This window comes from Hylobates moloch, unplaced genomic scaffold (assembly GCF_009828535.3).
Source record: "Hylobates moloch isolate HMO894 unplaced genomic scaffold, HMol_V3 SCAFFOLD_11, whole genome shotgun sequence".
Taxonomy (NCBI): domain Eukaryota; kingdom Metazoa; phylum Chordata; class Mammalia; order Primates; family Hylobatidae; genus Hylobates; species Hylobates moloch.
This window is the reverse complement of record NW_026652286.1, coordinates 84,319,483-84,347,425: the sequence shown is the minus strand read 5'-3', so window position 1 is coordinate 84,347,425 and position 27,943 is coordinate 84,319,483. Positions and strand designations below refer to the sequence as shown.

General features: G+C 47.5%; 2 protein-coding genes across 12 annotated transcripts in view; one reads left to right on the top strand and one right to left on the bottom strand.

Moving 5' to 3' along the window:
* PPP2R1B (protein phosphatase 2 scaffold subunit Abeta) overlaps positions 1–10,274 on the top strand; it is a 39,580-nt gene extending 29,306 nt beyond the window's left edge. For 2 of the 6 annotated variants that reach the window (XM_058446667.1, XM_058446669.1), the window contains exon 16: positions 191–472. In XM_058446667.1, coding sequence (XP_058302650.1) covers positions 191–457 — 267 coding nt within the window. In that variant the 3' untranslated portion in view covers positions 458–472. Of the gene's footprint in view, positions 1–190; positions 473–8,992; positions 9,150–9,864; positions 9,908–10,142 lie in introns of those variants that run through there. The other 4 variants (XM_058446668.1, XM_032167349.2, XM_032167351.2 and 1 more) reach the window with 4 other exon arrangements.
* SIK2 (salt inducible kinase 2) overlaps positions 6,342–27,943 on the bottom strand; it is a 136,284-nt gene continuing 114,682 nt past the window's right edge. For 5 of the 6 annotated variants that reach the window (XM_058446666.1, XM_058446662.1, XM_058446663.1 and 2 more), the window contains 7 exons: positions 24,047–24,211; positions 17,166–17,394; positions 16,407–16,691; positions 16,111–16,274; positions 15,238–15,348; positions 14,423–14,514; positions 11,712–13,685 (listed from right to left, as the gene is read on the bottom strand). In XM_058446666.1, coding sequence (XP_058302649.1) covers positions 13,052–13,685; positions 14,423–14,514; positions 15,238–15,348; positions 16,111–16,274; positions 16,407–16,691; positions 17,166–17,394; positions 24,047–24,211 — 1,680 coding nt within the window. In that variant the 3' untranslated portion in view covers positions 11,712–13,051. Of the gene's footprint in view, positions 13,686–14,422; positions 14,515–15,237; positions 15,349–16,110; positions 16,275–16,406; positions 16,692–17,165; positions 17,395–24,046; positions 24,212–27,943 lie in introns of all 6 variants that reach the window. The other variant, XM_032167348.2, reaches the window with a different exon arrangement.

Genomic DNA, 27,943 nt, shown 5'->3' with positions numbered 1-27,943 from the left:
GGCCCATCTCCCATCGCCTCGCAGTCCAACAGTGAGGCCCATACAGAGGACACCGGTGGGGTTTGGTGAAGAATTGCTTGTAAAAAGGGGCTGTTCCCACTTTCCTCACATAGTATAGAAGTGACTTGCCATAATTCCTCTCAGTTATTTCCATTCAAGATAAAAATAGTTGCACGTTTCTCTGTAACAGCTCAGATGTTCTACAAGCCACATTGGATGCCACTCTGTGTGGAAATGGTGTGAAAAGCCCCAGTTCAGCAGTCAGTGGGTACCAGCCACTGCCCCAGGGCCATTCATTAGGAGGGTGATTTGTGACTTACAGATACATTCAGAAAAGGAGAGCAGCAGGGCTTGGCTGCCTCGTGCGGACGCCAGACTGCGTTTACTTCATGGGGAAAAATCTGACATTCTCACACCCATTCTAGTGGGTTTGCTTAGTGAAAATTCAATGAAGTAACATCAAAAAGTCTGCCTTTTAAGCCACATGGCTTTTTATTTTATGTGAACCGAAACCATGAAAACGTTTTTTTCCTGTTGTTGAAGTCCAGAATCGCAGTCACTCATCTTAGAACGTTCTTGCCTTCCTGAGGGGCTGCATACTTGTCCGTGGGCAGCTCTGGCTGTTCCTGCAGTGGCCGCACAGTGGGAGGAAGGGCTGGGTGACCGCTGTCTGGATGGATTCCCGGGGTGGCCAGCCATTGGAGTCCATGTCCTCTTCACAGAACTGGGCCTCAGGGAGGAGAGCTTGGCTGAAGGAGTGGGAGCGACGGTTACACATTTTTTAGGCCTAAACCACAGACTTCTTTGGGAAGAAAGGGTTTACGTCTTCCTACAAATTCAGAGCCAACTGCTCATGCCATGAATATGTGGTATGACCTGATCTGAGTGTGGATCATTGAGGCGGCCCTCCCATGGCTGACCTGCTCAGCTCTGACAGGGCCTGGGCTGCGCCTTCGCTAGCTGAGGAGTTATTGAGAATTAGTTGCTGTTACTCGAGCCTTGGTCACTGCAGCACCTTGTCAGGCACCTCAAATCTCATGTCATCCTCACCCACCCTAGGTGGTAGGTGCTGTCATTATTTTTCGGTCCCTCATGAATCTCCCCCAACCCCTGTCATGTCTATTTGGGAATCTTTTTTCCAGGAAAGGAGGTCCTGTGGTGCTAGGCCTCTGAGGCTTCAGTTCATTTAACTCAGAAAAATCCCCCGCCCCATGACTCAGGGAGCCTTCCATGCATTTGTTTCACTTAAGGAAAATGTCCCGAGGGTGAGATGGAAAGGGAATTGGCTGTTGCCAGGCAGAGCCCTGTGTGTCAGGGGCCAGCAGCCAAGTGAGTGATCCAGGAAGTCATCCAGTTGCAACCAGAAATTGTTCTTAACCCCTCGCTGTCTAGGGTGCGTAGGGGACTTGCCAGTCTGTCCGAATGGGGTGGGCGTGAGCATGTTGCTGTTGAGAGCCCCGGGAGCTGTCAGTTCTCAGCCAGCGTCAGGGCCCTCAGGGAGCCATTGGACATCCCAGGGGCTGGGCCTGCCACTTGAATAGAAAATGGAAAGGGCGAGAGCCAGTCTCCCTTGGTGAAGGGTGCCTCCTTGGCACCCTTGAAGTCTGTGGAGGTGCCTCTGTTGGATGTCACATGTGTCCCCCCCAGGCAGGATCTGCCAGGGAGCAGCAAGGGTCACCTCCCACACCCTGCTGCCCCGGGTCCACGCAGTGGCTCGCTCCTGGACGGGACGCAGGGTGCCCCCGATGAAGCTGCTGACGGGCCTTGTCAGGCGGGGGTTAATAGGGGATTTGTTTATTGAATCACCAAGTAGCTGTCACATGATTTTAATCAAAACACCATTTCCCTGACAACAGTGATGTCAGTCTTGTTATTGCAGGAAGGAGCAGCTGTGAGGGACATTCAGTCTCCATGCTGAGCCCAGGTTTGGAGACTAAAATCAAGTGAAGCATCCATAAATAATGGCTGCAGACACTGCCTGACTGCGTCCACCCTCCTCCTCTTCCTTTTCTCTGCAGACAGTCTGTCCTGTACACGCACTGACCCGAGACCAGCCCCTGCACCGCGTCTCAGCTAAGACCATCTTCTGCTTTCCATGCCTCTTCTACTCTTGTTTCTGGTTTTTCCTGCCTGCCTTATTTTCCCCAAACTCAGAGAGTCCCTGGGGCCCCGAGGGTCTCTGACTTGTGCCTTTTGATGCGTGTCTCTTCTCTGGATTTAATCAGCACCTGCTGGTGAACCAGGCTGTTCTGGGCCTGAGGCTGGAACCATTCTGCAGCTCAGGAACCTCGCTCGTCCTAGAGCCAGGCTCTAGCATCTAGCTGCGTGTCCCGTTCCTCCCAGAGAGTTAGGCTGGCGGGGCGGTCGCGCTGCAGCTCTGAGGAGCTCCGCTTGGAGTGTGTGAAGGGGAGGAGCTCCTTAAGGGCCAACCTCTTGGCCAGCGGATTTTGTTCTCTTGAACCCAGAAAGACTACAGGAGGTGTGAGTCCAGTCAAACTGAGGGCTGATGACAAAGACCAAAGCCCAGGGATGTTTGATCCCATCCCCAGTGGCCTCCAGTTAAGGGAATTGGACCTTGAAGTCCATGGGGAAGTCAGACGTAGGCCGGTGACAGGGCCCACAGGAGCAGGTCCTTAGGCCGACCTCTTGTCAGCGCCCTCTCCACTGTGGGGCCTGGGGACCGAGCTGTCCGCACAAAAAGACTCCCCCAGGCCTTCCAAGTCTTCTCCACACTGGAGCTGGACCTAACAGTTGGAGATAAAAAAGTCCTCCTACCTGCGACATAGATTCTCAGGGATGTTCTTATGTTTGTGGTACCCATGACTGATGCTGCCTAGAACTCATTTCTGAAAATTCAGAAATCCTGGGGCAGAGTTCCCAGTTCTTAGCCTGGAGCAGATGCTCAGAACAGCGCAACCACCCTTAAGTCGGTGAAGACAGAGCTCACAGGCAAGAAGCAGCCATTTTCTGTACCTAGTGTTGGGGCAGGCAAGAGTTAAAGTAAGACAGGCAGAGTGGGACTCTGTGACAGCCCTCCAGGGGAGTGGAGGTCTTCCAGGAGTGCCAGGCCAGGCTGCATTTGCCCCTCGCAGTAAACCCGGGGGTGAAGCCAGCCAGCCTGTGCTCCAAGCTACCACTGGAGACACCAGCCTTTACAATGATTTGCCTGGGTTAGTGGCAGGGCTGAGAGGGCGCCAGGGGCTGAGGCCTCTGTCAGAGGTTCTTTGCTGCCTCCCGGACTGTTCCTGCCTGGAGGGTGGCCAGGTGGCGGCTCCTGGGCTGGGTAGGAGCTGGGCCCTGCTCTCCCAGGCTTGCTCTGTGCCCAGCCCTCCTTGCCTGGCCCTCGCATCCCTGGTTCCCTTCCACTGCCTGCCTGCCCTTCACCCCTCACTTTGCTGGCACAGGGGCGCTGCCAAGCATTCGGGCTCTGTAGCGACTGGAAGGCAGTTCTGGCAGATCCGAGACGGAAGAGACAGGCAAGGCTGTGCACTCCGGGAGCTGTGTGGCGTGCTTGGAGGAAAGGGTTTGGTGGGCTTTTCCTCCGTTCCGTTGTGTCCCGCCCCCAACTATGTGGGTGGCCCTGGGGTGACGATGAACAGTCTCCTCAGGGTCCGAGTTGTCAGCCCCCTCTGGGCATCTCACTTTTGGGGAGTGAGGAGCTGGAGCCAGAGCTGTCCCAGCCGACCTGAGGAGAGAGTGACTCAGTTCTCCCTTTGAGAAGCTCAATCCCTAATGCCTCATTTTCCTCTGAGCCCATATTTTCTGAACTTTCTGCTCATCCAGCTTTTGGGGGCTCGGCTCCAGGGGAAGTCCGCTTCCCATGCTGCGGCTCCCTCCTGTCTCCTCCCTCCCAGACACTGGCTGGCTAGGGGGCTCAGCCCAGCTCATGCTTTCCCTGGGCTTGGAATCTCTCTCTGCCAATTTCAGAGCAGCTCTGAGTCAGTCCACCCTAGGAAATCCCCCCAGAAACATGGACAAAGGGAGGCAGCAGCAGGAAGGCTTGCTGGAAAGAACAGTGGCTGAGGTGCCTGGCAAGCTCTCTGCCCTGCCTGACCTTGGGTTTGGTCTGAGTGATTTGTGGGCACAGCTTCATACCCGGGGGAGGCAGGTGTGCCAGTGGCGCCTGTGTCCGAGGGAGGGCCCAGCCCCTTTGCTTCAGTCAGGACCCACATCTGCCTCTTAAGGGATGTTGTCCAGGATGATTCCTGTGCGATAATCCATCGCTCAAGGGCTGCTCAGCTTTTGAAGTCACTGGTGGGGCTGAAATGAGAAGGGCAGAGCCATGCTCTCAAGCCCCCAGGGCAGAACAGCCATGCTCTGTGCAGGTGACATTTTCTTTGTAGCCACGTAGCACCCAGGATTTAGTGCACAAAGCCCAGAACTTCCTCCCATGGTGCCCACAGGCTGCTGGCAAGCAGGAGGCTCCCTGTCACCTGGGAGGGATGAGAACCCCTCAGCAGGGAGGGTCCCTGTGAGCTTTGTTTTTTGAGATGAAGTCTTGCCCTCTTGCTCAGGCTGGAGTGCAGTGGTGCGATCTCGGCTTACTGCCACCTCTGCCTACCAGGTTCAAGCGATTCTCCTGCCTCAGTCTCCAGAGTAGCTGGGATTACAGGCGCTCGCCACCACACCTGGCTAATTTTTGTATTTTTAGTGGAGACGGGGTTTCACTATGTTGGCCAGGCTGGTCTTGAACTCCTGACCTCAGGTGATCCACCTGCCTCTGCCTCCCAAAGTGTTGGGATTACAGGCGTGAGCCACAGCACCTGGCCAAGAACTTTAACTCTGAGAGAGCAGAGGCTGAGTCAGGGGTTCCTAACTTTGGTCCCTGGTGGGGAGGGGGACCTCAGGGGGCCCAGGAACCAACTCCTGTCCTGAAATTCTATGTCTGAAGTTCTGGGTCTGTGTACATGCTCTTTGGGAAGAGTCCATAGCTTGCATGTCAAGGGGATCTCTGAGCCCTTGATTTAAGATCTAGTGGGGCAGAAAGTAGCTGCTCGCCAGGAACAGAACCTCAGGCCCTGTTGCCACCTGTCCTGTGTCTTGATGAAGGACTTGGGAAGTGCAGGCACTGCTGGCCAGTTCCATCCACCGGGCAGAGGCCCTGGGTTTGGGGTGCAGGCCTCCCTGCTGCTCTCCTTCCCCACCCTGCTGGAGCCTTCAACTCACAAAGGCTGCAGAACTGAAGGGTGTCCTGGGGAGTGCGGGGTTGGGGCCTGGCTGGCCACTGGTCTGTTATTTTGCCTGCGTCCTGGGGCATTGGAGTTGTTTTTGGCAACACAGAATAAGAATGATGGAGAAATCTGGTGGGAAAGGGAAAACATTGTTACTGAAATTTAGTGCTTTCCTTAAAAAAGAAATGAAACTCAGCAATACTGAAATTTTGGGTAGCCAAGGGGTAACCGCCAGTTTAAGGCAGAACTGAACTATTGTCAGCAGAGTCGGGCAGCAGTGGACGTCAGTGGAGAGGGCTCCACTCCTTCTAGCCTCTGCCAGTGTGGGCCCTGCCGACTGCACCTTCCCACCCCTACCCAGAGACCAGTGGCTCACCCCGCAGGGAGGGAACTGTCTCTGTTCTATAGCATGGGCTCAATTGGAATGGTTTGAGTGAAATCAAATTTCAGTCGAGATCCTGCTGCCAGCAAGCTGGATATGACAGTAGCCTTTCACTCAGGGCCTGGCACTGAAACAGGTCCAGGATGCAGGAGAGCAGCTTGGCACATGGTGTCTTCAGCACCCTGAGGGCGCGGAGCTGGGCCTCAAAAGGGTGCCCCGCCCCTGTGAGGGAGCGCACTGTGTGAGCGCGCATGCAGTGTCGAGGCCTTTGGCAGACCCCAGAGAAGATGTGACATCGTGACTAGTAGCAGTGTCTTTTGCCTGGCAGCTTGCAGCACCTCCCCTCCCATTTCCAGCCCCTGCCCTGCAGCTGCCTGTCCTCGGAGAGCCCGACGAGAGCCCCCTGCATCTGCCTCCCCTCCTCCTACCGCGGCACGAGGCCCTTGCCCAGACTACCTGCGCCAATGGGCTTTGCCCTGAGACTCTGAGAATCAAGGAGCAGTAATTAAGCAGTGCCTAGCAGGGCCGTGTCCTTGTGCAGGCTGCGGTTAGCAGTGCTTCCGTCAGCGATCTGCAGCGGCTAACGTGTACTCAGGCGATTCGGAGCAAGGTATTATTTACCCTGCTGACGTCAATGAGAACATATTATCCACTGTCCTTTTCTGCAGCCTGAAATGAGCACCAGCACTCAGAGAACACAGCCACCTTCCATACTCTAAAAATTCCACCCAAGGCCCGATGAAGCAAAAGCCCCATCGCATTAACCTGACATTTCACATCAGCCGGGCTCTTAGAAAACAAGTTGTTTTTATTTTAATTCAAGAGGGTTGGAAACATAAAAACAGTACATTTTCCTTGCAGAAAATTACCCCATTTAAATTACCATTTGGTACAAAGATTATTTATTACACTGCATTTTAGGCAATTTTCTAACATTGAGTGACAAGTTATACTTTTGATTTTTTTTCACATTGGAGCTATTATGATTTGCACTCATAATACCAAAGCTACTGAACTCACCAATTTTTTTCTTAGTAATTAAAAAAAAAGCACACAGAAAATATAACTACAATTAGATTAACTTTATCAAAAGTAACTCTTTCAGACCAAACATCCAGCAAAACCACCCACCTCCCTTCAGTATAAGCAAATAATCTTGCCCTTTCTACAAAGTGCAAATATCTCTGTATCCCTTTTATTTCTGAAACTGCAGGCCCTGAAGTGAAGCAAACCTTTCTCTCCACTTCTTTCCCCTTCAGAGATTTTGGTGAAGGCAGGTTTCTCTTACCACCCATGGTGGAAAGGTCTCACCACTTGAATTTCCTTGACTGAGCAAATCTTCAGCAGACAGACACCACAGAGCCAGCAGCAGCCCATTATCTGCACTGGGGAATGCGACATTATTCCATCTGGGGTCATATGTTTCCAGGATGTTGTTTTGTACTTCTATTTTTAAAGCTCCCCTCTACCCACCCACTTTGCCTCTGAAAAGACAGAGTATTAAGTCAAAGTCTGTTATTACTTTTTTAATCCTAAAAGTAATAAGCACTTCTATTTGATGGGGCTTGACTGTAAGGAAATGTTACGCCCCTCCTTGGGACAAAGGCTGAGTTCATGGCCGTTCCTGGGGTGGAATCTGCTGGCCTGCAGTGGTGGCCTGATGCTGTGCAGTGTGGCCCCTTGGCAATTGAGGAGGGGGGTGTTCTGTAGGAAACTGCTGTATTGTAACTTGGAAAAACTAGACATCTTTGAGGTGAGCCTAAACTTCTGCAGTTAACTGGACGCTGAAAGGCAGGTGGGTCTGCGGGGTCTTTGTCTCCCTCAGCCTGGTTCAGTGCACGGCCACCTGGACAGCTGCACTGTCACCTGAAGGCGGCCTCTTCCCCAGAGCCAGGCGGCTGTCGAGTGGAGAATAAGGTTGTGGGAACAATGTCACAGTCACCCTGTGCTTGACCAAAATGGGGGCTTTGTTTATACAGCTGTTTGCTTATGAAAAGAGTCAGATGCTACTGAGGAAAGAGAAGGGAAAGAGAGGGCTTATTCCAGAGCTAGAAGCCAGAGAACCAAAACCAGAAGCCAGTCAACCCAAGCGCGTGTCCCAGCTCCTCCTGTCACCAGCTGTGATCTCAGAGAAGTCACAAACTTCCCAGAGCTTTGGTTTCTTCAGCTGTGAAAAATAAGGACAGTATCTCCCCAACTAATTTCATAGAATTGCTGTGAGGATTAGAAGAGAGTACTTGCGAAAGTGCTTGGTAAAACTAATGTACAATATAAGCTATTGCTCCCTTGTGGGTGGGCGAGTGGAGTATCTGGGCAGAACCCATCAAAGCTCTCCCTGGGTGGGTCTGCGGGCACTGCTGCCGCCTGGTTCTCTATCTGCCCCAGTGTGTGCCTGAGTCTGCTGATAGGTTGAAACCTGCCTGGAGAAGATGTGGACACAAGGTGGGGGTGCACAGAGGATGGCTGTTAGTCTTCTAGAATCAGCCAGGCTACCTTAATTAGGACAAAAATGGTAAAATAAGAATGTGAGAGGCTACTGGGAGGTGAGAGGCTCCACTGCCTTCGTTCACCTGCCACCAAGGGCCAGACAAGGGCTCTGACATTACAGGTGCTTCAGACCACACTGTGGAACCTGTCAGAAGGGAGACAGAAACTTTAAGAAAATCTCTTTGTCCAGTTTAGAAACAGAGGCAGATGATACTGCTCTTGTCTTTTTTTTTTTTTTTTGAGGTGGAGTCTCACTCTGTCGCCCAGGCTGTAGTGCGGTGGCGCGATCTCGGCTCACTGCAAGCTCCACCTCCCGGATTCACGCCATTCTCCTGCCTCAGCCTCCTGAGTAGCTGGGACTACAGGCGCCTGCCACCACACCCGGCTAATTTTTTGTATTTTTAGTAGAGACATGGTTTCACCGTGTTAGGATGGTCTCAATCTCCTGACCTCATGATCCGCCTGCCTTGGCCTCCCAAATTGCTGGGATTACAGGCGTGAGCCACCGCGCCCGGCCGATACTGCTCTTGTCTTTCATACATTGCTCTGAAGATAAGTTCTATAAAAAAATTCCAGGTCGGGTGCAGTGGCTCACGCCTGTAATCCCAGCACGTTGGGAGGCCAAGGTGGGTGGATCACCTGAGGTCAGGAGTTCGAGATCAGCCTGGACAACATGGTGAAACCCCATCTCTACTAAAAATACACAAACTAGCTGGATGCGGTGGCACACACCTGTAGTCCCAGCTACTTGGGAGGCTGAGGCAGGAGAATGGCTTGAACCCAGGAGGTGGAGGTTGCAGTGAGCTGAAATCGTGCCACTGCACTCCAGCCTGGGTGACAGAGCGAGACTCTGCCTCAAAAAAAAAAAAAAAAATTAAATTCCAGAAGCAACAAAATGATCAAAGATCCCTTCCTGTACAATGACTCCAACTTACGAGCCTTCTTGTTCTCCAATTTTCACCTTTGATGTTTAGGCACAAAGAGACCGAGTGGCTCGGGTGGCTTCCCAGGAGGCAGTAGAGGCAGCCCAGTTTAGGAGTTCGAGTGTAGCAGGTCAGCCCCAGCACCGGTGTCAGCCACTGTTCACAGGGACTGATACTGTGAAATGACACACTGCATATTGTCTCTACAGGAGATTGAATGGGAAAAAGTTATCTGGAGTATGAATTTTCTTTAAACCAATAGAGAGCTTAAATGTGACTGTTGATACAGGTTTTAAAATGTAATACATATTTATGAACCTGGGGCTTGACTAGAGGCTGGAGGACCCCAAAAAGGAGCGCCGCTCACTCACTCTGTCCTTGCATCCTCAACTGCCTGCATGTCTCCAGAGGCTGTTTAGTGCTCTCACGCCTGGGACCAATTGTGACTCCAGGCTGCTGCTTGTCACCTTGCCTTAGTTTCTGGCTGATCACCTAATCACTCTGGAGCTGGGAATATCCTTCTCCCCACGTCTAACCCGTGGGCAGAATTCTGTGAGCGTTTCCCTGCCTTTAGGACTGATGACATTCAGTGTGTGGGTGGAGGTGGGGGAGTCGGTCAGTCTCATGATGAGTCCCTTCTGCTGGAGCCTTCAGTCCACGGGAAAGGGTAGGGGGCAGGGGAGAGGCCGATCCTCCTACAGGGGGTCCCCCCTTGCTCCCCATCAAAACACAGAGCCCCCCATTACTCCAGCACCAGAGTTGGGAAGGGGCACAAGAGGCAAGGGCTGGCTTCAGTCTTGGGCTCCTGTCTGTCCCACCCACTGACTCCAGCATATGGTTTAAACACTTGGGAGTTCTTGATATCTGAGGAAGAAAGGGCCACTGACTTTTTCTTTCCTAGGAGGTAAAAGTGGATGGAAGAGAGAAGGGGTTTTCTCAGATGGGTACGAACAGTCCCTGAGCCCCATCCCCACTCCCCTGGTGGGCCCTGATGCTCTCCCACCCAGGGATTCTCAAGGTGGTTGGTGTAGAGAACCGCCGGCCTCCTTCTGTTCCCATGGTGACAGAGGGCAGTGCAGGCAGAGGTGGTGAGGGGGCAGCTGGGGACGGTCAGTGTCACTGGGAATGTGAAAGTGGGCCCCCTCTTCCTGTCAGGCTAACATGCTGTTTGCCTTACAGGGACCAGTGTATCAGTTGCATGGAGATACTAGAGACACACTTGCCCAGCTGGAAATTGCAGAGCTAGTGCGTTTCTCCCAAAGCACAGACTAATACCCCAGATTAAAAAAAAGAACATAAAAAAGTACCACACATATTGCACTTTTTGTCGAATGAAATTTTTACCTCACGTTCATCTCACCAGTCTCTTCAGAGGAGCCTGGTTTACAGGGTGAAGAAGCTGATGATGATACAGTAGTGTACACACTGCTAATGTGAAACAGGCTGGAAAGCAAGTCAGTACTTCAGAGTAGCCCCACAGAAAAAGAGCGATACTAAGCCTTCTTAGTGTTATGTTAGTATTGATGAAGAGCAAACTGCTTGGAAGCTTCCATGGGTCACTAGTTAGGGACAGAGCAGCACAGGTTATCAGACAGAGCTGAGCAAACACCTGACTGACCAAAAGAACCAGTCTCCTCAGCAGCTTACATTGCAGTCAATACAGAGGGTTATGGAATTTATTGATTTCTGCTTGAAATAAACAAGATAAGCAAATAGGAGCTTACAACACAGGTCCCAGCAGGAGGGGTCATGCTCTGCATCAGGCCGGTGTCCACGCCGCTGCCGTGTCTGATGGCTCCCAATAGGCCTGGCTGCTGTGGGGCACCTTTCGATTTCTCTCTGCGTCCTTAACCTTCCAGTAGCCTCTCTGCAGTTCCTCATCGGCTGGCCTAACCGTCCTGCCATAGCTCCCAGGTCTCCTGGGCTAAGCAGCTCATGGCATTGTTGGGGGGCAGTTTATGTCGATCTGTAACTACACCATTCCTGCAGTTCTGAAATGGGCAGCCCCCATTTTCAATCTGGAGGCATTTTAATATCACAAATATTGTAACACTTCTGTAGTATATTTTGGGAAAACGTCTTCCTTCAGTCTAAACAAATCAAGCCCCATTTTATAACTGGCTAGTTTGCAAAGACTCAAAACAGATTAGAGATCTTAATGAAATGATCTCTTAAATGAAATGATGTTCTTTATTTCACGAAATCATCAATCTTAAGCACGAGCAGGAATAAACAACTCCTAGGAGGAGCTTAATTCATTCTTCCTGGATTTTCACTGTGTGTTATTAAATCACAAAAATGACAGTCCCCACACTGCCCTTTCCCACTGACACCGAGTCCAACCGCGAGCACTGTGCCTCCGCGAAGCATCCTGGCACCCATGGTGAGTGCTGGCGACCAGGCAGTCTCTGGCCAGCAACAGGGACTGCTCAAGTTACCGACGGTAGGAGCTGGGCTCGCATGGCCAGAATGGAACCCCCTAGACTTTCCACACGTCACTTGCGTGGACACTAACTACAAAGAGGAAAGGCAACTTAAAGGTGTTTTCTAGGTGCAGCATCAGTTAGTCCCTCTCTTTGTGCTTTAAGGAAGATGCTTTGTGCTTAACACATTCATCTGCTGATGGGACAAGCCATTCTAACGGGCAGAAACGATCATCTTTAGAATTAACACTGACTTCGTAACACCTGGATGTTAACTGTCCAAATGGCAAATTATTCATCATTTCTAGGGATACAGTTAGCTAGCTGTAGCATCTAAGTTTTACTTACTTTGATGACTGAATTGTAAGTGTTGGTTAAGTTTTATTAGTAATATAATGTTTGGCAGATGATCTGCTTAAATGGTTAACACATCTGTGGTTCTTTGAATATTGCTGTAATACTTGAACATTTCATTACAAGTCAAAACTTTAAGGAAATTAAGAATGCTGATTCCCACATGGTGGAAAACAAACTCTGAAGTGACTTTGGATTTAGCATTAACATAAATGGAAACTGTTGGTTTCTACAGAAAAGAAAGAATTAAAGCATGATCTGGGGGAAAGGCACCGCACTACCACTTCACATAGGATGGAAAAGTTCATTTATCATGTCCTTAAAATCTCTAAGCCCTATATGAAACCGTCCAAATATACAAAGCTCAATAAACTACTAGCAACATATAGTGTAAGGTCAAAGTAGTTATTACATCGGAAAAGAGACAACAGGTACCCTGGAGACCGGCTGCCCCCAAGCCAGCAGTGTCCACGAGAAACTGCAGGAAGAGCCTGTCTTCCCTGGCCCAGGGCTGGTGCTCTTGATGCGTTCTTGAGTTTCTTGCCCCCCTGCCTCCACGGTGGCGGGTCTCCTGTCAGTTCCACGTGTGACACCTCTGGAGTCCTGAGTATATTCTGACACTCGGCAACCCAGGGCACCTTCTGAAGGGGTGTGTCACCTGCTTCCGAATGGAGATGAAGGCGGTGTCTGGGGTCAGTACCAGCTGTTATTTAGTGGCCCCTGAAACAGAGCTCATGCCGCACTGCTTTGTGATGGCCTTGGGGGACAACTTGCATCAGCAGCTAAGAACTTAGGATTCAATGACAAAGCACAGCTTTCCTTTCTTTCCTGTGCATCTGATTTCCTGATGTCTTCTTGATTTGCCTTGTAGCAATACGTGGTTACTCAGCTTCAGTGAAAAATATATTGCCTTTTTTCCCCCATATATGCAATAGCACACACCTTTTCTGCTTTCACCAAGGTTGCCCTTGATAATAAACGGATGTAATCCTGCATAAGACCTGGGTCTGAATGTCTTCTTAGGAACACATTTGTCAGTGCCGCCCTCGAGAGCTTGCTCCACTCGACCGAAGGGCAGGAGCCTCAGCCTACAACTATGTTCCAGCACTTGCCACAGAAAACTTTGTGGTGGGGCAGAACCCGGAGGAAGCAACATCCACCCCAGCCAGGCCCTCTGATTCCAGTTGGGTGACTCGATTTCTCCCCGTTAGGGAGAGGGCAAGAAAATAAGCTTTAAATTTAAAAGGCTGGAATAAAAATAGGAACATACACTCTTCCTTCACCTGACCCACCTCAATTCCTGTGCTGAGACTAATTCACCAGGACATACCCGTTGTGTTGTGGATCCACAGCGTCTAGCATTTCACAATCAAAGAGTCCAGGTAGCTCAGAGAGGGCTAGTGGGTCGTAGCTGGAGGGGGCCTCTTGCAGTCCTGGGCTTCTGGGACAGTCTGGCCCTGTTAGGTCACTCTGCTGGGCTCCATCCACAGGATACTGACAGGGAGTGGGATAGTCTGGCGCAGGGGAAGCAGTGCTTGGCAGCTCACAAGTCTGATAGGAGAACTGTAAGGGGGGTGGGGCAGCTCCTGGCTGTCGGGGTGGTGGAGGTGGTGGTGGCGGTGGTGGCTGCTGCTGCTGTAGCTGCGTGGGCAGAGGAGGAGCAGCCCGGGGACTGGAAGTGGAGGGCAGGGGCTGAAGCTGCATCTCTTGGTACTGGCTGAGGAAAGGGCTGTATTGCATCTGCTCGGAGGAAGGCTCCAGGACGGGGCTCAGGGGCTGGGTCAGGCTGAACGGTGGGGCCTGCTGAGAAGGCGATGGAGTCTCCTGGCGGGGAAGGGGCAGCTGCTGACTTGGCTGTGGGTAGGAGCTCTCTGCTATCTGCATCTGATTAAAATAGGCCTGCAGTTGAGACTGCTTCTGAAGAAAGAGTCGCTTCTGCTGGAGCCTAAATTGGTAAAATCAAAGGAAAGAATTTTAAATCTTCTCAAGTGATGGCAATTTTAATGTAAATGCAATACCAGTCACTAGCTTCAGTCTTCTACTTAAGTCTCTCTCATGTCAGCAAAAACAAGTGGGAATGGGAACCAATTGTGTTGGGTCTCTTAAACCTAATCTCATGTTTTGCCCCCCAGTTCTGATGATCCTTCAGTGCTAACATGAGCAGGAATGCATTTTCTCTGACTCCGAGTTTTTCCCTTTATACAGTAAGAGGATGATTTACCTTTTGGAGAGGCTAGAAGGGGAGAGAATCACACCTTGGCCTCTGCAAGTGTCTGCAGTTGATGGATTGATTAGGGTAGGTCTACCTTGGCCAAGCTGCTTCTACTGGCGAGGCCGTGGGCACACATGATAGTAAGGGAGGACCGAAGGCTCCTGTGCCGCCTACCCCACCTCCATACTTTGGGCCACTGACTGAAAGCTTGGAGCTAGTCATACCCCAAAGAGGAAACGCTAGAAGAAAAGGAAAACAAAGTACACCGTAGGGCTGCCAGTGCCTGACAGGACCATCCTCCACGGATACTGAGATATCCTCTTAGTAATCATGCTCAGAGGGCCTGTGACACATGCAGAAAACCTATTTTCCTAGTAGTGGCAAATGTGAGAGGGAAAGGACAACACATTCAGTGTTCTCAAGGCTTCCAGAAAAGGAAGCAACTTCTTTGGCCAAAGTCCCCTTCTCACCTATGTTCCTGCAGCTGCTGCTCAAGGCTCCGCGGTGGTTCTTTGCAATAAAGCTGACAGGTGTTCTGGGCCTTTGACAGAAGGCTGGGTTTCTGGAAGAGCAGAAAAGCAACATGAGCGTGACAATGTGCTGTCACCTAGGATGCAGTCATCAGATGTGCTTCTGCCTGCAGGATGAATCCAACTGTATTCCACAGAATCGACATGGGGTGAAGGGACTGACATTTACTCCCTGAGGCCCTGAAAGAGCATCGGGCCTGCAGGCCTGGGCCATCTCTGACCTCACCTACTTCCTTTTTCCACTCCATTTCCAAAAGTCCACTAGGACTGTGAGGCTCATGGACATTAAAAGCAATGAGAAAGGTGGAGTTAGATCTTGAGAGCAAAGGCCCCAGCACCCGCTGAATGAATGATTCATCCTTTATGGGATCTATGCTTTATCACTTTTTAAGATTTTTATGCACCAACATAGAAAGCCCATGTAGAAATTCTGCAGACTTAAGGTTTTCATTTTATTCGTTACTCATTAAGAGGAATACAATTAGAAAGAAAGAAGCCAGGTCTCCCGTTCCCACCCCTCAGTGGCATATCCTTTCGTGGGGCTTGAGGACAAAGCCTTTCCCACCACCAACACACAGCATAAAGCTAAACCTGAACACGTTTCTAGAAACTGCAAGTACAGAGTCAAAGCTACTTGCCTATAAGGAATCAGGCAGCTACCCTAAATAAATGCCAGGCAAAACAGGTTTCTGCTTTGCAGAAGAACAGATCCTGGATGAGCAGAGTGAGGTGGACTCGCAAGGAGAAGGACCCACCTGGAGTCTGTGCTGCAGGTACTGGGTCTCCAGGCTCTGCCGTGGGGACAGCTGGGGATGCACGCTGGCAGGGAGAGTGGAGACGCTTTCCTGCTGCTGAGAAACCTCCTCCTAAGGAGCAAGGGGGTGGAAACAATTTTCAATTCTCCATGGGGAAAAACATCTCAGTTCTTAGCTGAAGCACCTTTGCAAATGTCCAAGAGGAATTCCAACTCCATTGAGACTTATTAATACTCAAAGCTTTTACAGAGCCAGTAGGCTGAGGGCTCATTACTCTGCAGAACATTTATGCATGTATTATCTCTAGTTAACAATTACCTAGTCAGTACTAGAGCAAAGGCTCTTGGTGTCACCAGGAGGCCATGGCCTTCATGTGGGCCTTGAACTATAATCCTCTTGGATGCACTGAAAATAGGCTCAAAATAAAATCAGGTAAGTAGCAGTATTTATTGTATTTTTCGTATGAATAATCCACTTGTAATATTTACTAAAGTGATACCACATCAAAAGTGTGGTGAGAGGCTTCTCATTTGGGTGTAGTTCATTATTTTTCATTTGTGTGTGTGTGTGGCGGGAGAAGGGGAGTTCAAGGGCGACTGTAAGAGGTCACTCATCTGTACTCTGCTCTGTGAGCCAAAAACAGCTTGAGAGTGTCCAGGCCTCCATCTGGTATTGATCACTTGGAAGCAGCATGGATGGGTTGAACCCGTCAGTGGCAGGTGGCAATAACAAGGCAAAGAAGCTGTGGGTTTTCCCAAAAAACCTGTTTGCTCCAGGACTGGAGGAAATCCTCTAAGTGAAAATGACCATCTTCAGGACAAACTCACACCTCATCCTCACAGAGCCATTGAGGGAAGGGCCCAAGGTACCCACCTGAGGGCAGCTGCTAGCAAGGTCCTGGAGCTGAGGAGCCGCCGGTGCCAGGTTAGGGTCCGCCTCTGGTCCTATTTGTTCATACAGCAACTGCACTTTGTTCAACTCTAGAATTCCTTTGGTTCTAGCCAGATTCTGAAGATGTTGTCTAAATGCTACAATTCCTGAAAGAAAGCACCAAGACCCAACAGTTTAAAATACAAGGCCTTTCAGTGACCACAGGTGATTACACCAACTTGGCAAGAAACCGCTCTCCTACGACGCAAGTTTCAAAAAGCAGAGGAGGAAGTGCTCACCCTGGGTGAGGGAGGTATCTGATGCTCTGCGGCCCTCTCTGAAGCTCACTGGAGACCTGTTGTGGACCTCTCGTTTCTGGGAGCTCAGAGCCTGCATGGCTGGGTTGGTAGGTCTCAGGCTTATGAAGGGAGATGTCATGCGGGGTGAGGGCTGATTGGCTAACATGATGTCCTTAAGGGAAGGGTTGTCTTCCAGAAAGTTCAGGTCCCTCTGAACAGACCCCATATCATACTCAGAGTCCACACTGTCAAGGGAGGGGCTGTCATTCATGGAGAAAATTTTCCCTTTAAGAGAAAACAGAACAGATAAAACCAACAGCAGTAGCATCTTCTTGGAACATAGGGTACAAAGCATAACCAGCTTGAGTCTTGACAGCTACCATGTCCTTAATTTCCAATCAAAGCATCTTTTTAGAGCCCTTTTACTGGCCAATTTAGTCATCTTCAAGTTTAGTGGGGAAAACACTCCAGAAGTGGCATCTGTAAGATCTCAGCCAGTCCAAAAGAGCCAGAGTCCCTGATCAATCACGTGGCACCCAGATGAATCCTGGGGACTATGGGAGCCAACTCAGAGACATTTCAATTCACCTTTGATAGCTGCTGCTAGGCTGTGTCTGTTATACCTGCTGAATCTGCTCCATAAAGGAATAAGCTATCGACTCAATTTTAGGAGTTGGCTGGCATCATGACCACTTGTTGGCGATTGGAGTATGAGATGATACCATGAAGGCTCAAGCTAGTATCACTCCTCTACTGTACCTGCCCCAGGCATCACGACCAGTTGATTGGTCACTTCTGACAGAGTGTGCCGTCTCTGCCCGCTGCGTGTAGACTGAAATGCCTCAAAGGCATGAGCGGGGTCTTCCTCGGCCTCTCCTTCTGTCTCCAGCCCTTCGTCAATGGAGGTCTCCATCATGTTGCTGGGCAGTGACTGGCATCCCTTCCGCACCAGGACAGGAGGCACAGGGTCAAGCAGACAGCCATTGACCTAAACGCCAGGGGAGAGAGGAACTCAGTTTCTGCACTGCTTAGACAGAAAAATCCACAGAGGAAAACATGTCAAGACTTGTGGCAAACTAGAAATTAAGTAAAATGTGTAAACATGCACATATTTATTATGCATGACAACACATAGATTAGAAGTGAAGGCAAGTCAACTGCAGGACTCAGAGACAGAAGCCCATGACGACCCAAACTGGCACTGCTGCCCAGGTTTCTCTGAGTCATCATTATTACAATAAACAACTTTTTTAGTGGTTTCCAGAAGAACAGGGGTATATTAGTTTGAGGCCTACCAGTTATTTATTTTTTTTAAGTAAGGGAAATGAAGAGGGGGAAGATGAATTTTTTTTTTTTTTTTTAATTCATGGCTCATTTAAAAAAAAAAAAAAAAAAAAAGGTAGTCACCAAGATTCTTCTATTTTTCAACCATAAACATACTGGAAGGTTTTAGAAAGACTTTTATGTTCATAATTCAAGTACCTGACCATTTGGTTTAGTCTTTAATTGGTTCTATTGCCTGGGGAATGGAAAGTAAGAGTTCTATATAGACAGACTGATACCACAAAAAGGATTGAAAAAAATTCAAATGGCAGACAGCCAAAGCCTTCCATTGTCGAATAACAAAGGGCTCACTGGCCCAAAATTCCAGCAGAGGCTAATAAGCCCCAGTGCACTGAATTCTGTCTTCTCCAGCAACATATACGTTATCGATGGTTCCTATCCCACAGGGGTGAGCGCAGCACAGCTCCCCACAAGCACTGGCCCTTCCCATGCAGTTGCCATGCAAACTGCCTCATGGCAGGCAGAACAGCATACTGGCAGGGGGTTGTGGTTGCAAGTTCTGGCTGGTAAAGGCCCCTGTGAGGAGGTAATTATTTACCTCATTACCTTAACTATTCCCCCGTGGAAATCAATCCATTTTCTCCTATGAATAGCTGCTCAGGAACAGCCAGTCATCAGACGCTGAGTTCCAAGCAGTACGTTCACCTGGAAAACACTGGGTAGCGCTACTGTTTCCTTTGGAAGCAGGAGAAGCTCATGTATGTGAGAGGTGGTGTGGGGTTTCCCTTTGCCAGACACACAGGAAACTTTCCTCTTATGGCAGCCAATCTGAAGGCGCTGCGAGGCCCTTTATTTGGAGAAGGAGACTAGGGTGACTCAGATCTTTGTTTGCTGCAGGGAGGGGAAGGTTATTCCATAAAATCCATTCTGGGCTATAGCCCTCACTCGGGTAAGGTGGCTAATGCATTACAAGGTTTTAAAGTGATGAGCGGTCATTTAAGAGGAAGAGTGGTAAATGCTTCCTTTCCACACTGGCCAACCTTCCCCATGGCAACAGAAAGCAAAACTCTGAAACCTGGCCAGCAACTCTTGCTTTCTCCTGGGTCCTTCCCCAGATAAACTTTCCGTTTTGACTAAACTTAATAGTTTTCTTGCAAGAAAGAATGGCTGTTTGAGAACTTATATTCATACCTCTAAGCTCCTTAACTCTCTGCTAATACAATTTTCTAAAACTAGCCAAGAATGGTTTAGAAATGAATAAGCCAACAGAGAAAAGAAGATCATTAAGTAATTATCTATTGAGCATCCTTACACTTAACGGCCTCCGTCAAAATTTTACCAGACATTTCTTATAGGATAAGCCATATAAGCAGGTTCTTTTTTTTTCCCTTCAATTTTTAAGTTCCAGGGTACATGTGCAGGATGTGCAGGTTTGTTACATAGGTAAATGTGTGTCATGGTGGTTTGCTGCACCTATCAACGCATCACCTAGGTATTAAGCCCCACATGCATCAGCTATTCTTCCTGATGCTCTCCCTCCCACTGCCCCCACCAACAGGCCCCAGTGTGTGTTGTTCCCCTGCATGTGTCCATTCAACTCCTACTTATAAGTGAGAACATGTGGTGTTTGGTTTTCTGTTCAGCTGAGGATAATGGCTTCCAGCTCCATTCATGTCCCTGCAAAGGACATGATCTCATTCCTTTCTATGGCCACACAGTATTCCGTGGTGTATATGTACCACATTTTCTTTATCCAGTCTATCACTGATGGGCATTTGGGTTGATTCCATGTCTTTGCTATTGTGAATAGAGCTGCAACGAGCAGACTCGTGCATGTATCTTTATAATAGAATGATTTACATTCCTTTGGGTATACACCCAGTAATGGGATTCCTGGGTCAAATGGTATTTCTGCCTCTAGATCCTTGAGGAATTGCCACAGTCTTCCACAATGGTTGAACTAATTTACACTCCCACCAACAGTGTAAAAGTGTTCCTTTCTCTCCACAACCAGGCCAGTATCTGTTGTTCTTGACTTTTTAATAATTGCCATTCTGACTGGCATGAGATAGTATCTCACTGTGGTTTTGATTTGCATTTCTCTAATGATCAGTGATGTTGAGCTTTTTTTTTTTTTTTTTTTTTTGAGATGGAGTCTCGCTCTGTCGCCTAGGCTCTGGAGTGCAGTGGTGCGATCTCGGCTCACTGCAAGCTCCGCCTCCCGGGTTCACGCCACTCTCCTGCCTCAGCCTCCTCAGTAGCTGAGATTACAGGCACGCACCACCATGCCTGGCTAATTTTTGTATTTTTAGTAGAGTTGGGGTTTTGCCATGTTGGCCAGGCTGTTCTTGAACTCCTGACCTCAGGTGATCCACCCAGCCTCCCAAAGTGCTGGGATTATAGGCGTGAGCCACCGCACCTGGCCAGATGTGTATCCTTTTCAGACCTTGTGTGTACTACCTTTGTCATAAAAAAAGTTATTAAAAATGTAAGTAGACACGAAACACCTCCACTGTATCTGCATTTTCAGGGTTTACCCTCACAGTTCCCTTCTGCTATCCAGCTATGAAGGGGATAATTCAGAAAATCCTTTTATTACATTTCAAATAAAAATGCTAAAAATGGGCTGGGCATGGTGGCTTATGCCTGTAATCCCAGTACTTTGGGAGGCCAAGGCGGGCAGATCACCTGAGGGCAGGAGTTTGAGACCAGCCTGACCAACATGGCAAAAACCCCATCTCTACTAAAAGTACAAAACTTAGCTGGGTGTGGTGGTAGGCGCCTGTAGTCCCAGCTACTCCGGAGTCTGAGGCAGGAGAATCGCTTGAACCCGGGGGGCGGAGGTTGCAATAAGCTGAGATCATGTCACTGCACTCTAGCCTGGGTGGCAAGAGTGATACTCCATCTCAAAAAAAAAAAAAAAAAAAAAAAAAGCTAAAAATGACTCAAGTTTGTGTGTATATGTATGTATACAAAATTCCTTATTAAAAAGAGATACTTGAAGGAGATTTATTCTACAGGGTTTATGCATCTGCCCTCCCATATGGCCCCCATGTCACCTGTGGATCTCAGTTCCTGTTTGGAGCACCTGATCCAACCATTCTTATCTAGAGTTGGGCGACTATCTCAGAAAGGCAATATTTTTTTGAAACTGCAAACCAAAGTTTCCATTCAGACTCCCTAAGGGATTTTACTGACAGTTTGAAGCACTGAAGATTTCTGGGAGGGAAGGAGAGCTGAAGTCTCTTTGAGATGCACAATACCTGTCCCCAGTTGAGAGGAGAAATGCAAGTATCAATACACGCAGCTATGAAGCATCAATCAGAAAACAACAAATGCGTGTTACAGTAAATGCACATGAGGCAGTCTCAATAAAAAGGGAACTGTGTCTCTGATAGTTTTTCTGTGTGTGCGTGTGCACTTATTTATGGGCCCCAAGAAAGAGGTCTTAGGGAGGGAAGAGGGATAAGCATTTTTGCTGACATAAATAAAACGGTCCACAAAGAAGCCCGGAGGATGTCTATGGCCTGGCTGAGTGCCAGCGTGGCATTGCCAGTGTGGGTGACCAGCTCCAGCGTGGCACTGCTCTTCCTACAAATGCAAATATACCATCTAGCTCCTGTCTATATCTTTTGCAAAATCATTCATTTCCTGCCTGTTTTCTGGTTACAGTAACAATCACAAGCTTTAAAAATAGCTTGCCCTATATAATACAGCAGTCAGTACCCAATCTGTGTTTTAGGCCTGATGCTCTCACAGACAAGCCTTTAGTCAACTGCATTTTAATTCTTTTGAGGGAATTACATCTTTAAAATAAATGAATAATGCTGCCTTAATTTATGTCTAAATTTCTGAGTGGGACTGCAGTAGCAACCACAGGCAGAGAAGAAAGACTGCCCCCAGGCAGTGGACTCATCCTTAGGGGCCCAGACACTAAATCCTTTTGGTCAACAACTCAGCTCAACACCGCCTTGTGGCAGCCTCGCACTGGGCTACACTTGGCTGAACTCATGGTCGGACTTCTTGAATCTGCCCTGCCTTTAGTTCTCCATTTCTGATAATGGCTCTCACCCTCCATCTAAGCTCAAAATCTTGTTACTGGTTTGGACTTCTTCCTAGACCTTAATATTCTATCAATTTTATCTGCACCATCTCATTTCTATCATCCCCTCCCCTCCAGGTTCATGGCCACTATTCTAATTCAGGCCCCATCACCTCCCTCCTGGACACATGCTCTAACCTGTCTTCCTGGTCACCAGTTTCTCCCCTGCACTGGGGCACACACAGTGATATGCAGGCTAACTTTCTGATGTGCAACATGGATCCAAGAGCTTCCTTGCTCAAATATCTTCAGCAGTTTCCTACTCCCCTAACAACTGTTCCTTCAGTTGTTTCAACTGATACCAAACCCTATCCCCATATTGAAAGCACTCGCTTAGGGAAAACATCTAAATTTCTTGGCTTGCCATTCAACGCTAACCTCCTCCACCTTTATTTCACACAGTTTCCCTGCATGTGCCCTTCTCCTCAGACCATCTGAACCCTTCTCTACGGAGATGGACTTAGGCTTCCCTAGTACTTGCTTTTTTAGTCTTGTCTCCACTGTAGACATCACTCCCCACCCCCGGTTTCCAGCCACCTGTCCTGGGTCTACCCGCTTTTCAATCCCCAGTTCTGACAGTTAAACCGGACTTTCCTGATCAAACAGCTAAAAGCAACTCCCCCTGCCTCATTCTGATTTATACTTCCTTAAAGGACTGATCATATTTTATCTTTTTTTTTTGAGATGCAGTCTTGAACTGTCGCCTGGGCTGGCATGCAATGGCACGATCTCGGCTCACTGCAACCTCCACCTCCTGGGTTCAAGCAATTCTCTTGCCTCAACCTCCTGAGTAGCTGGGATTACAGGCGCCCGCAACCTCCCCCAGCTAATTTTTGTATTTTTAGTAGAGACGGAGTTTCGCCATGTTGGCCACGCTGGTCTTGAACTCCTGACCTCATGATCTGTCTGCCTTGGCCTCCCAAAGTGCTGGGATTACAGGCGTAAGCCATTGTGCCCGGCCCATATTTTATCTTTTATCAATTTATTCAGCACCTGGCGCTGTCTTTCAGTATGTATAATGTTTCTTCTGTTAGGCTATAGTGGACTCTGAGAGGCAGAGTTCATGTCTCACTCATCTTTTTATTACCTAAAGAGGCTAAAAAGACAGGAAACCATTATTTATTGAGTATCTATGATCTGTCCCAAACCTCACACACATTATCTCAATTAATCCTCATAATAGTCTCATAAAGTTGGTGTTCTCATTTTGTATAAGAGAAAACTGAGGTTCAAAGAGTTTTGTTACGTGGCTCAAGTTCACACTAAGAGGAGGTCTATTTCGAACACGCTCCAAGACCTGTGTTTTCTATGACACTCTACTACCCATTATTATGATCTTCTATACATCGCTTATGCTACGTGTATATAATACACATTGGAAGTTAAAGAAACATCCATGAATGAGAGAAGCTGTCATCTTCTGTATCCTAAATGCCAACTTCATTCCACACACTTTTATTTTTATTAATTTATTAATTTTTTGAGATGGAGTCTCACTCTGTCACCCAGGCTGGAGTGTGGTGCTGCGATCTCGGCTCACTGCAACTTTGGCCCCCTGGGCTCAAGCCATTCTTGTGCCTCAGCCTCCTGAGTAGCTCGGATTACAGGTGTGTACCACCATGTGTGGCTAATTTTTTATATTTTAGTAGAGATGGAGTTTCACCATGTTGCCCAAGGTGGTCTGGAACTCCTGAGCTCAGGCAATCTGCCTGCCTTGGCCTCCCAAAGTGCTGGGATTACAGGCTTGAGCCACTGTGCCTGGCCCAGCACACTAACTTTTAAACATTTCCAAATTGGACAAAAAGACATGAATAACTGATCACAAAAAATGGCCCATCATTTTGTACCTGAGGTACCTATGCAGAAGAGTGGCAATAGTAATCAAAGCCCAATTTGGCATGAAAGTTAATTTTTTTGTTTTCAGCATTAATTTGTTAGGGAAAAAACAAACAAACCAACCAAACACTTGTGAGAGATCTGGAAACTTGAAGAGAGAAGGAATTAGTGAGGGAGAAAGATGGGGAGGGCTTTTCAGAAGTCCACGAGGTCTGACAAATTACGTAATGGTCATAATGATAAACACTGACAAGAGTTGAGCCTGGACACTGTTCTTAAGTTTTTCTCCACAAAAGCATCACTCCTGAGTGACTTAAGGAAATGATAAAGTTCAGTAAAGCCAAAGTACAACACTTGAGGACCAAACTGAAATCTCTCGCCAAACTGCCAGTTCCGAGACTCTCAAACATAGCCGTACCTTTGGAGTGTCCACACACTCTTCTTCCATGAATGCAGCTTCCGCCTGACAGCCAGATGCTGGAAATGAAAAGGCCTCCACGTTGGATGCCTGGGGGAGGAGGGCAGATCGCAGCAGCCTCATGTTTGGTGAATGCATGGTCACTGGGAGCCCCACAGTCTGTGCCTGTAAATATGGCAAGAACAGACAGTTTGGGAACATGAATACCTTCTCTATAAATACACAAAGTTCTAAGAATAAAATAATTCTTCCTGTGGCAATTAAAGAATGAATATTTATTTATTGGAAACTCCAGAAAGATTTTGTGAAATATATATATGGTGCAGGCAGTGATCTGAAGCAGACTCAGCAATCGGTTACTCTGAAAGAGGTTGTACAGAATTTCATTTCTGCCTCATGAGGGGATGCTTGACTTTCATGCAGGTGACAAGAAAGCGAGCTTTTGTGAGGAATCAAGAATGTTCCTCGTTCAATTCAACAAACATATTTGTCTCTTCCTTTAAATATAACACCCAGACAGATAAAGAATAGAAAAATCCTAGGAGCTCAAAATTAAACCAGGGACAGATATATACACACCCACAAGTAACTACAACACAAGGGACGCTGGAGTCAGTGCTGTGTCTCTGCCTGCCCTACCTGCCTTTTTGGTGTAGGTGAGATGGTATATATTTATTGGTAAGGGTGTATGCGAAGAGGAAGAAAGAGAAGCAGCAGTCACATGGGGTGACAGGAACATCTTCCTTCCTTCAAGGAGAGGCACAGCCTGGACTCAGCCTGCTGTCCCAGTGGAAGGAGAGACGCTTACTGTAAGCTATGTTTTTGAAGTCAACCCACTATAGAAAGCTCCTGATGGTTTGAAGTCTGTTCTCACGTCTCCTTTGTTAACTACTCCAGGGAAACAAGCATTACAAATGCTTCTTTTAAGAAACGATTTAAGGCCAGGCACGGTGGCTCATGCCTGTAATCCCAGCACTTTGGGAGGCCGAGGCAGGTGGATCATGAGATCAGGAGATCGAGACCATCCTGGCTAACATGGTGAAACCCCGTCTCTACTAAAAATACAAAAAAAAATTAGCTGGGCGTGGTGGCAGGTGCCTGTAGTCCCAGCTACTTGGGAGGCTGAGGCAGGAGAATGGTGTGAACCCGGGAGGCGGAGCTTGCAGTGAGCCGAGATCGCACGACTGCACTCCAGCCTGGGCGACACAGCAAGACTGTCTCAAAAAAAAAAAAAAAAAAAAAAAAAAATCATTTAAAAGAGAATTTTTCCTTATGACAATTGGCAAAGATTGATTTTAAAGATGAAGCTGCTGAATGATCCTTTCATCACCGTCCCTTCAAAACTACCAGAATAATTTATTAGATGTGTTTTGAATACAACAGGCACTGCACCACGTCTGAGAAAACAATCATCATACTAGACTATGAGAGGCAGAAGGACAGCCTAAATTTTTCCGGCTATAGTTATTTCAAGGGATACAAGATGGTGAATTTTAAATTCAAACAAATCAAAGGTACAAAATGGTATGAGATTCTAGCTTCTCCTCTCCTGAGACCTGAGTTTGATTCCTGGCTCCATCACTTACAAATTGTGTGATCTTAATCAGGTTTCTTAACTTCTTTGAAACTTACCTTCTTCAACTGTGAGAGCATAAGGCCAACTTCACAGTGAAGTCAGGACTGTAAAAGGTAACATGCAATGTCCTTAACTCAGAAACATTAATTCCTCCTTTCCCCTTCTTCCTAAAGCCTCCAAATGATCACAAGAATGTAAGAATTAGACTGCAAAATGAATGCAGTCTCGTTCTCAAATACTAATGGTTCCTAGTTAGAATCTCAGATTGATGATTTTCAAGGATGGGGGGATATGTTAGAAATATATTTTATATTTGAATATACTCTGAATATATTTTCAACATACTTTATATTTGGTATATTCCAATATTAATATCATTGGCTATACTGTATAAGATAAAGTAGCATTAGCAAAGTGTCAGAATGGTATGGATGCCCCAAAACAAACAAACAAGTAAACAACTGCATACCATTCAGAGTGTGATAAAGAAATAGCTTTCCTTGTGTTGTCATTCCCCAAGCTTATGTTCTGTGCCACTTCTGAGGTTAAACAACTTTTTCCTTTCAAATATCAGGCATTTAAATTATCTAGCTACTATGTAAAATTTTTATCTAGTCAATATGTAAAATTTACACTTCCCACTAAAGTATATTTGCTACATTCTTCTTACCCCCATCAATAGCTTTTCAATCAAAGGATAAAACTGAAGAATTGATTTCGACTTCCCAACTTTATTAGACTGCTCCTTCTCTATGAAAGTAGTCTAAATTATCAGGGCAACACATGACCGAGGGTGCTGTATGGAAATGAGATGCCCATGCCCTAACTACGACATGCCGCTCCGTCCCTGACTCTCACTAGCTCGGATGCTTTAAATGGCCAGACGGTGCTGTGCCAGACCAAGCGTAGCACATTGTCCTTGACAGTGTTCACATCCGACCTGGACTACTACAACTGACTGTGAACTCGGTTAGAGGAATAAAGGATAGGATCAAGGAATAACGCTTTTTGTTGTGACAATCACTTCCTAGGAAATATGGTGGGTTTTAGGAGTCTTGTGATCACTGAGGGGACTAAAGGAGTCTTTTTGGAACAAGAGAGGGTATAAATATACAGACAGCATGCTCAGCATTACATAGCTGATTAGCAACTATTAAATAAATAGACGGTCATTATACCAAGGAAGCAGATATTATCAAGATATTCTTTTTTTTTAAAATTATTATACTTTAGGTTTTAGGGTACATGTGCACAATGTGCGGGTTTGTTACATATGTATCCATGTGCCATGTTGGTTTGCTGCACCCATTAACTCATCATTTAGCATTAGGTATATCTCCTAATGCTGTCCCTCCCCCCTCCCCCCATCCCACAACAGTCCCTAGAGTGTGATGTTCCCCTTCCTGTGTCCATGAGTTCTCATTGTTCAGTTCCCACCTATGAGTGAGAACATGCAGTGTTTGGTTTTTTTGTCCTTGCGATAGTTTACTGAGAATGATGGTTTCCAGCTTCATCCATGTCCCTACAAAGGACATGAACTCATCATTTTTTGTGGCTGCATAGTATTCCATGGTGTATATGTGCCACATTTTCTTAATCCAGTCTATCGTTGTTGGACATTTGGGTTGGTTCCAAGTCTTTGCTATTGTGAATAGTGCCGCAATAAACATACGTGTGTGTGTGTCTTTATAGCAGCATGATTTATAGTCCTTTGGGTATATACCCAGTAATGGGATGGCTGGGTCAAATGGTATTTCCAGTTCTAGATCCCTGAGGAATCGCCACACTGACTTCCACAATGGTTGAACTAGTTTACAGTCCCACCAACAGTGTAAAAGTGTTCCTATTTCTCCACATCCTCTCCAGCACCTGTTGTTTCCTGACTTTTTAATGATGGCCATTCTAACTGGTGTGAGATGGTATCTCACTGTGGTTTTGATTTGCATTTCTCTGATGGCCAGTGATGATGAGCATTTTTTCATATGTTTTTTGGCTGCATAAATGTCTTCTTTTGAGAAGTGTCTGTTCATGTCCTTTGCCCACTTTTTGATGGGGTTGTTTTTTTTCTTGTAAATTTGTTTTGAGTTCATTGTAGATAAGATATTCTTTAAGAGTGTCAATACACAATGATTATGTCCAACCAATTGTGATCACTCTTTAGAACACATGTTTAGTGCTTTGAATCTCTCCTTTGGACTTTGTGCTTTCCAGAACCATTAAAATGAAAATAATGTTCTTTCCTATGGGAAAATCGTTACTATTCCAATAGGCAAATACTTGTTATGACCTGAACTGTGTCCTGCCAAAATTCACAAGTTGAG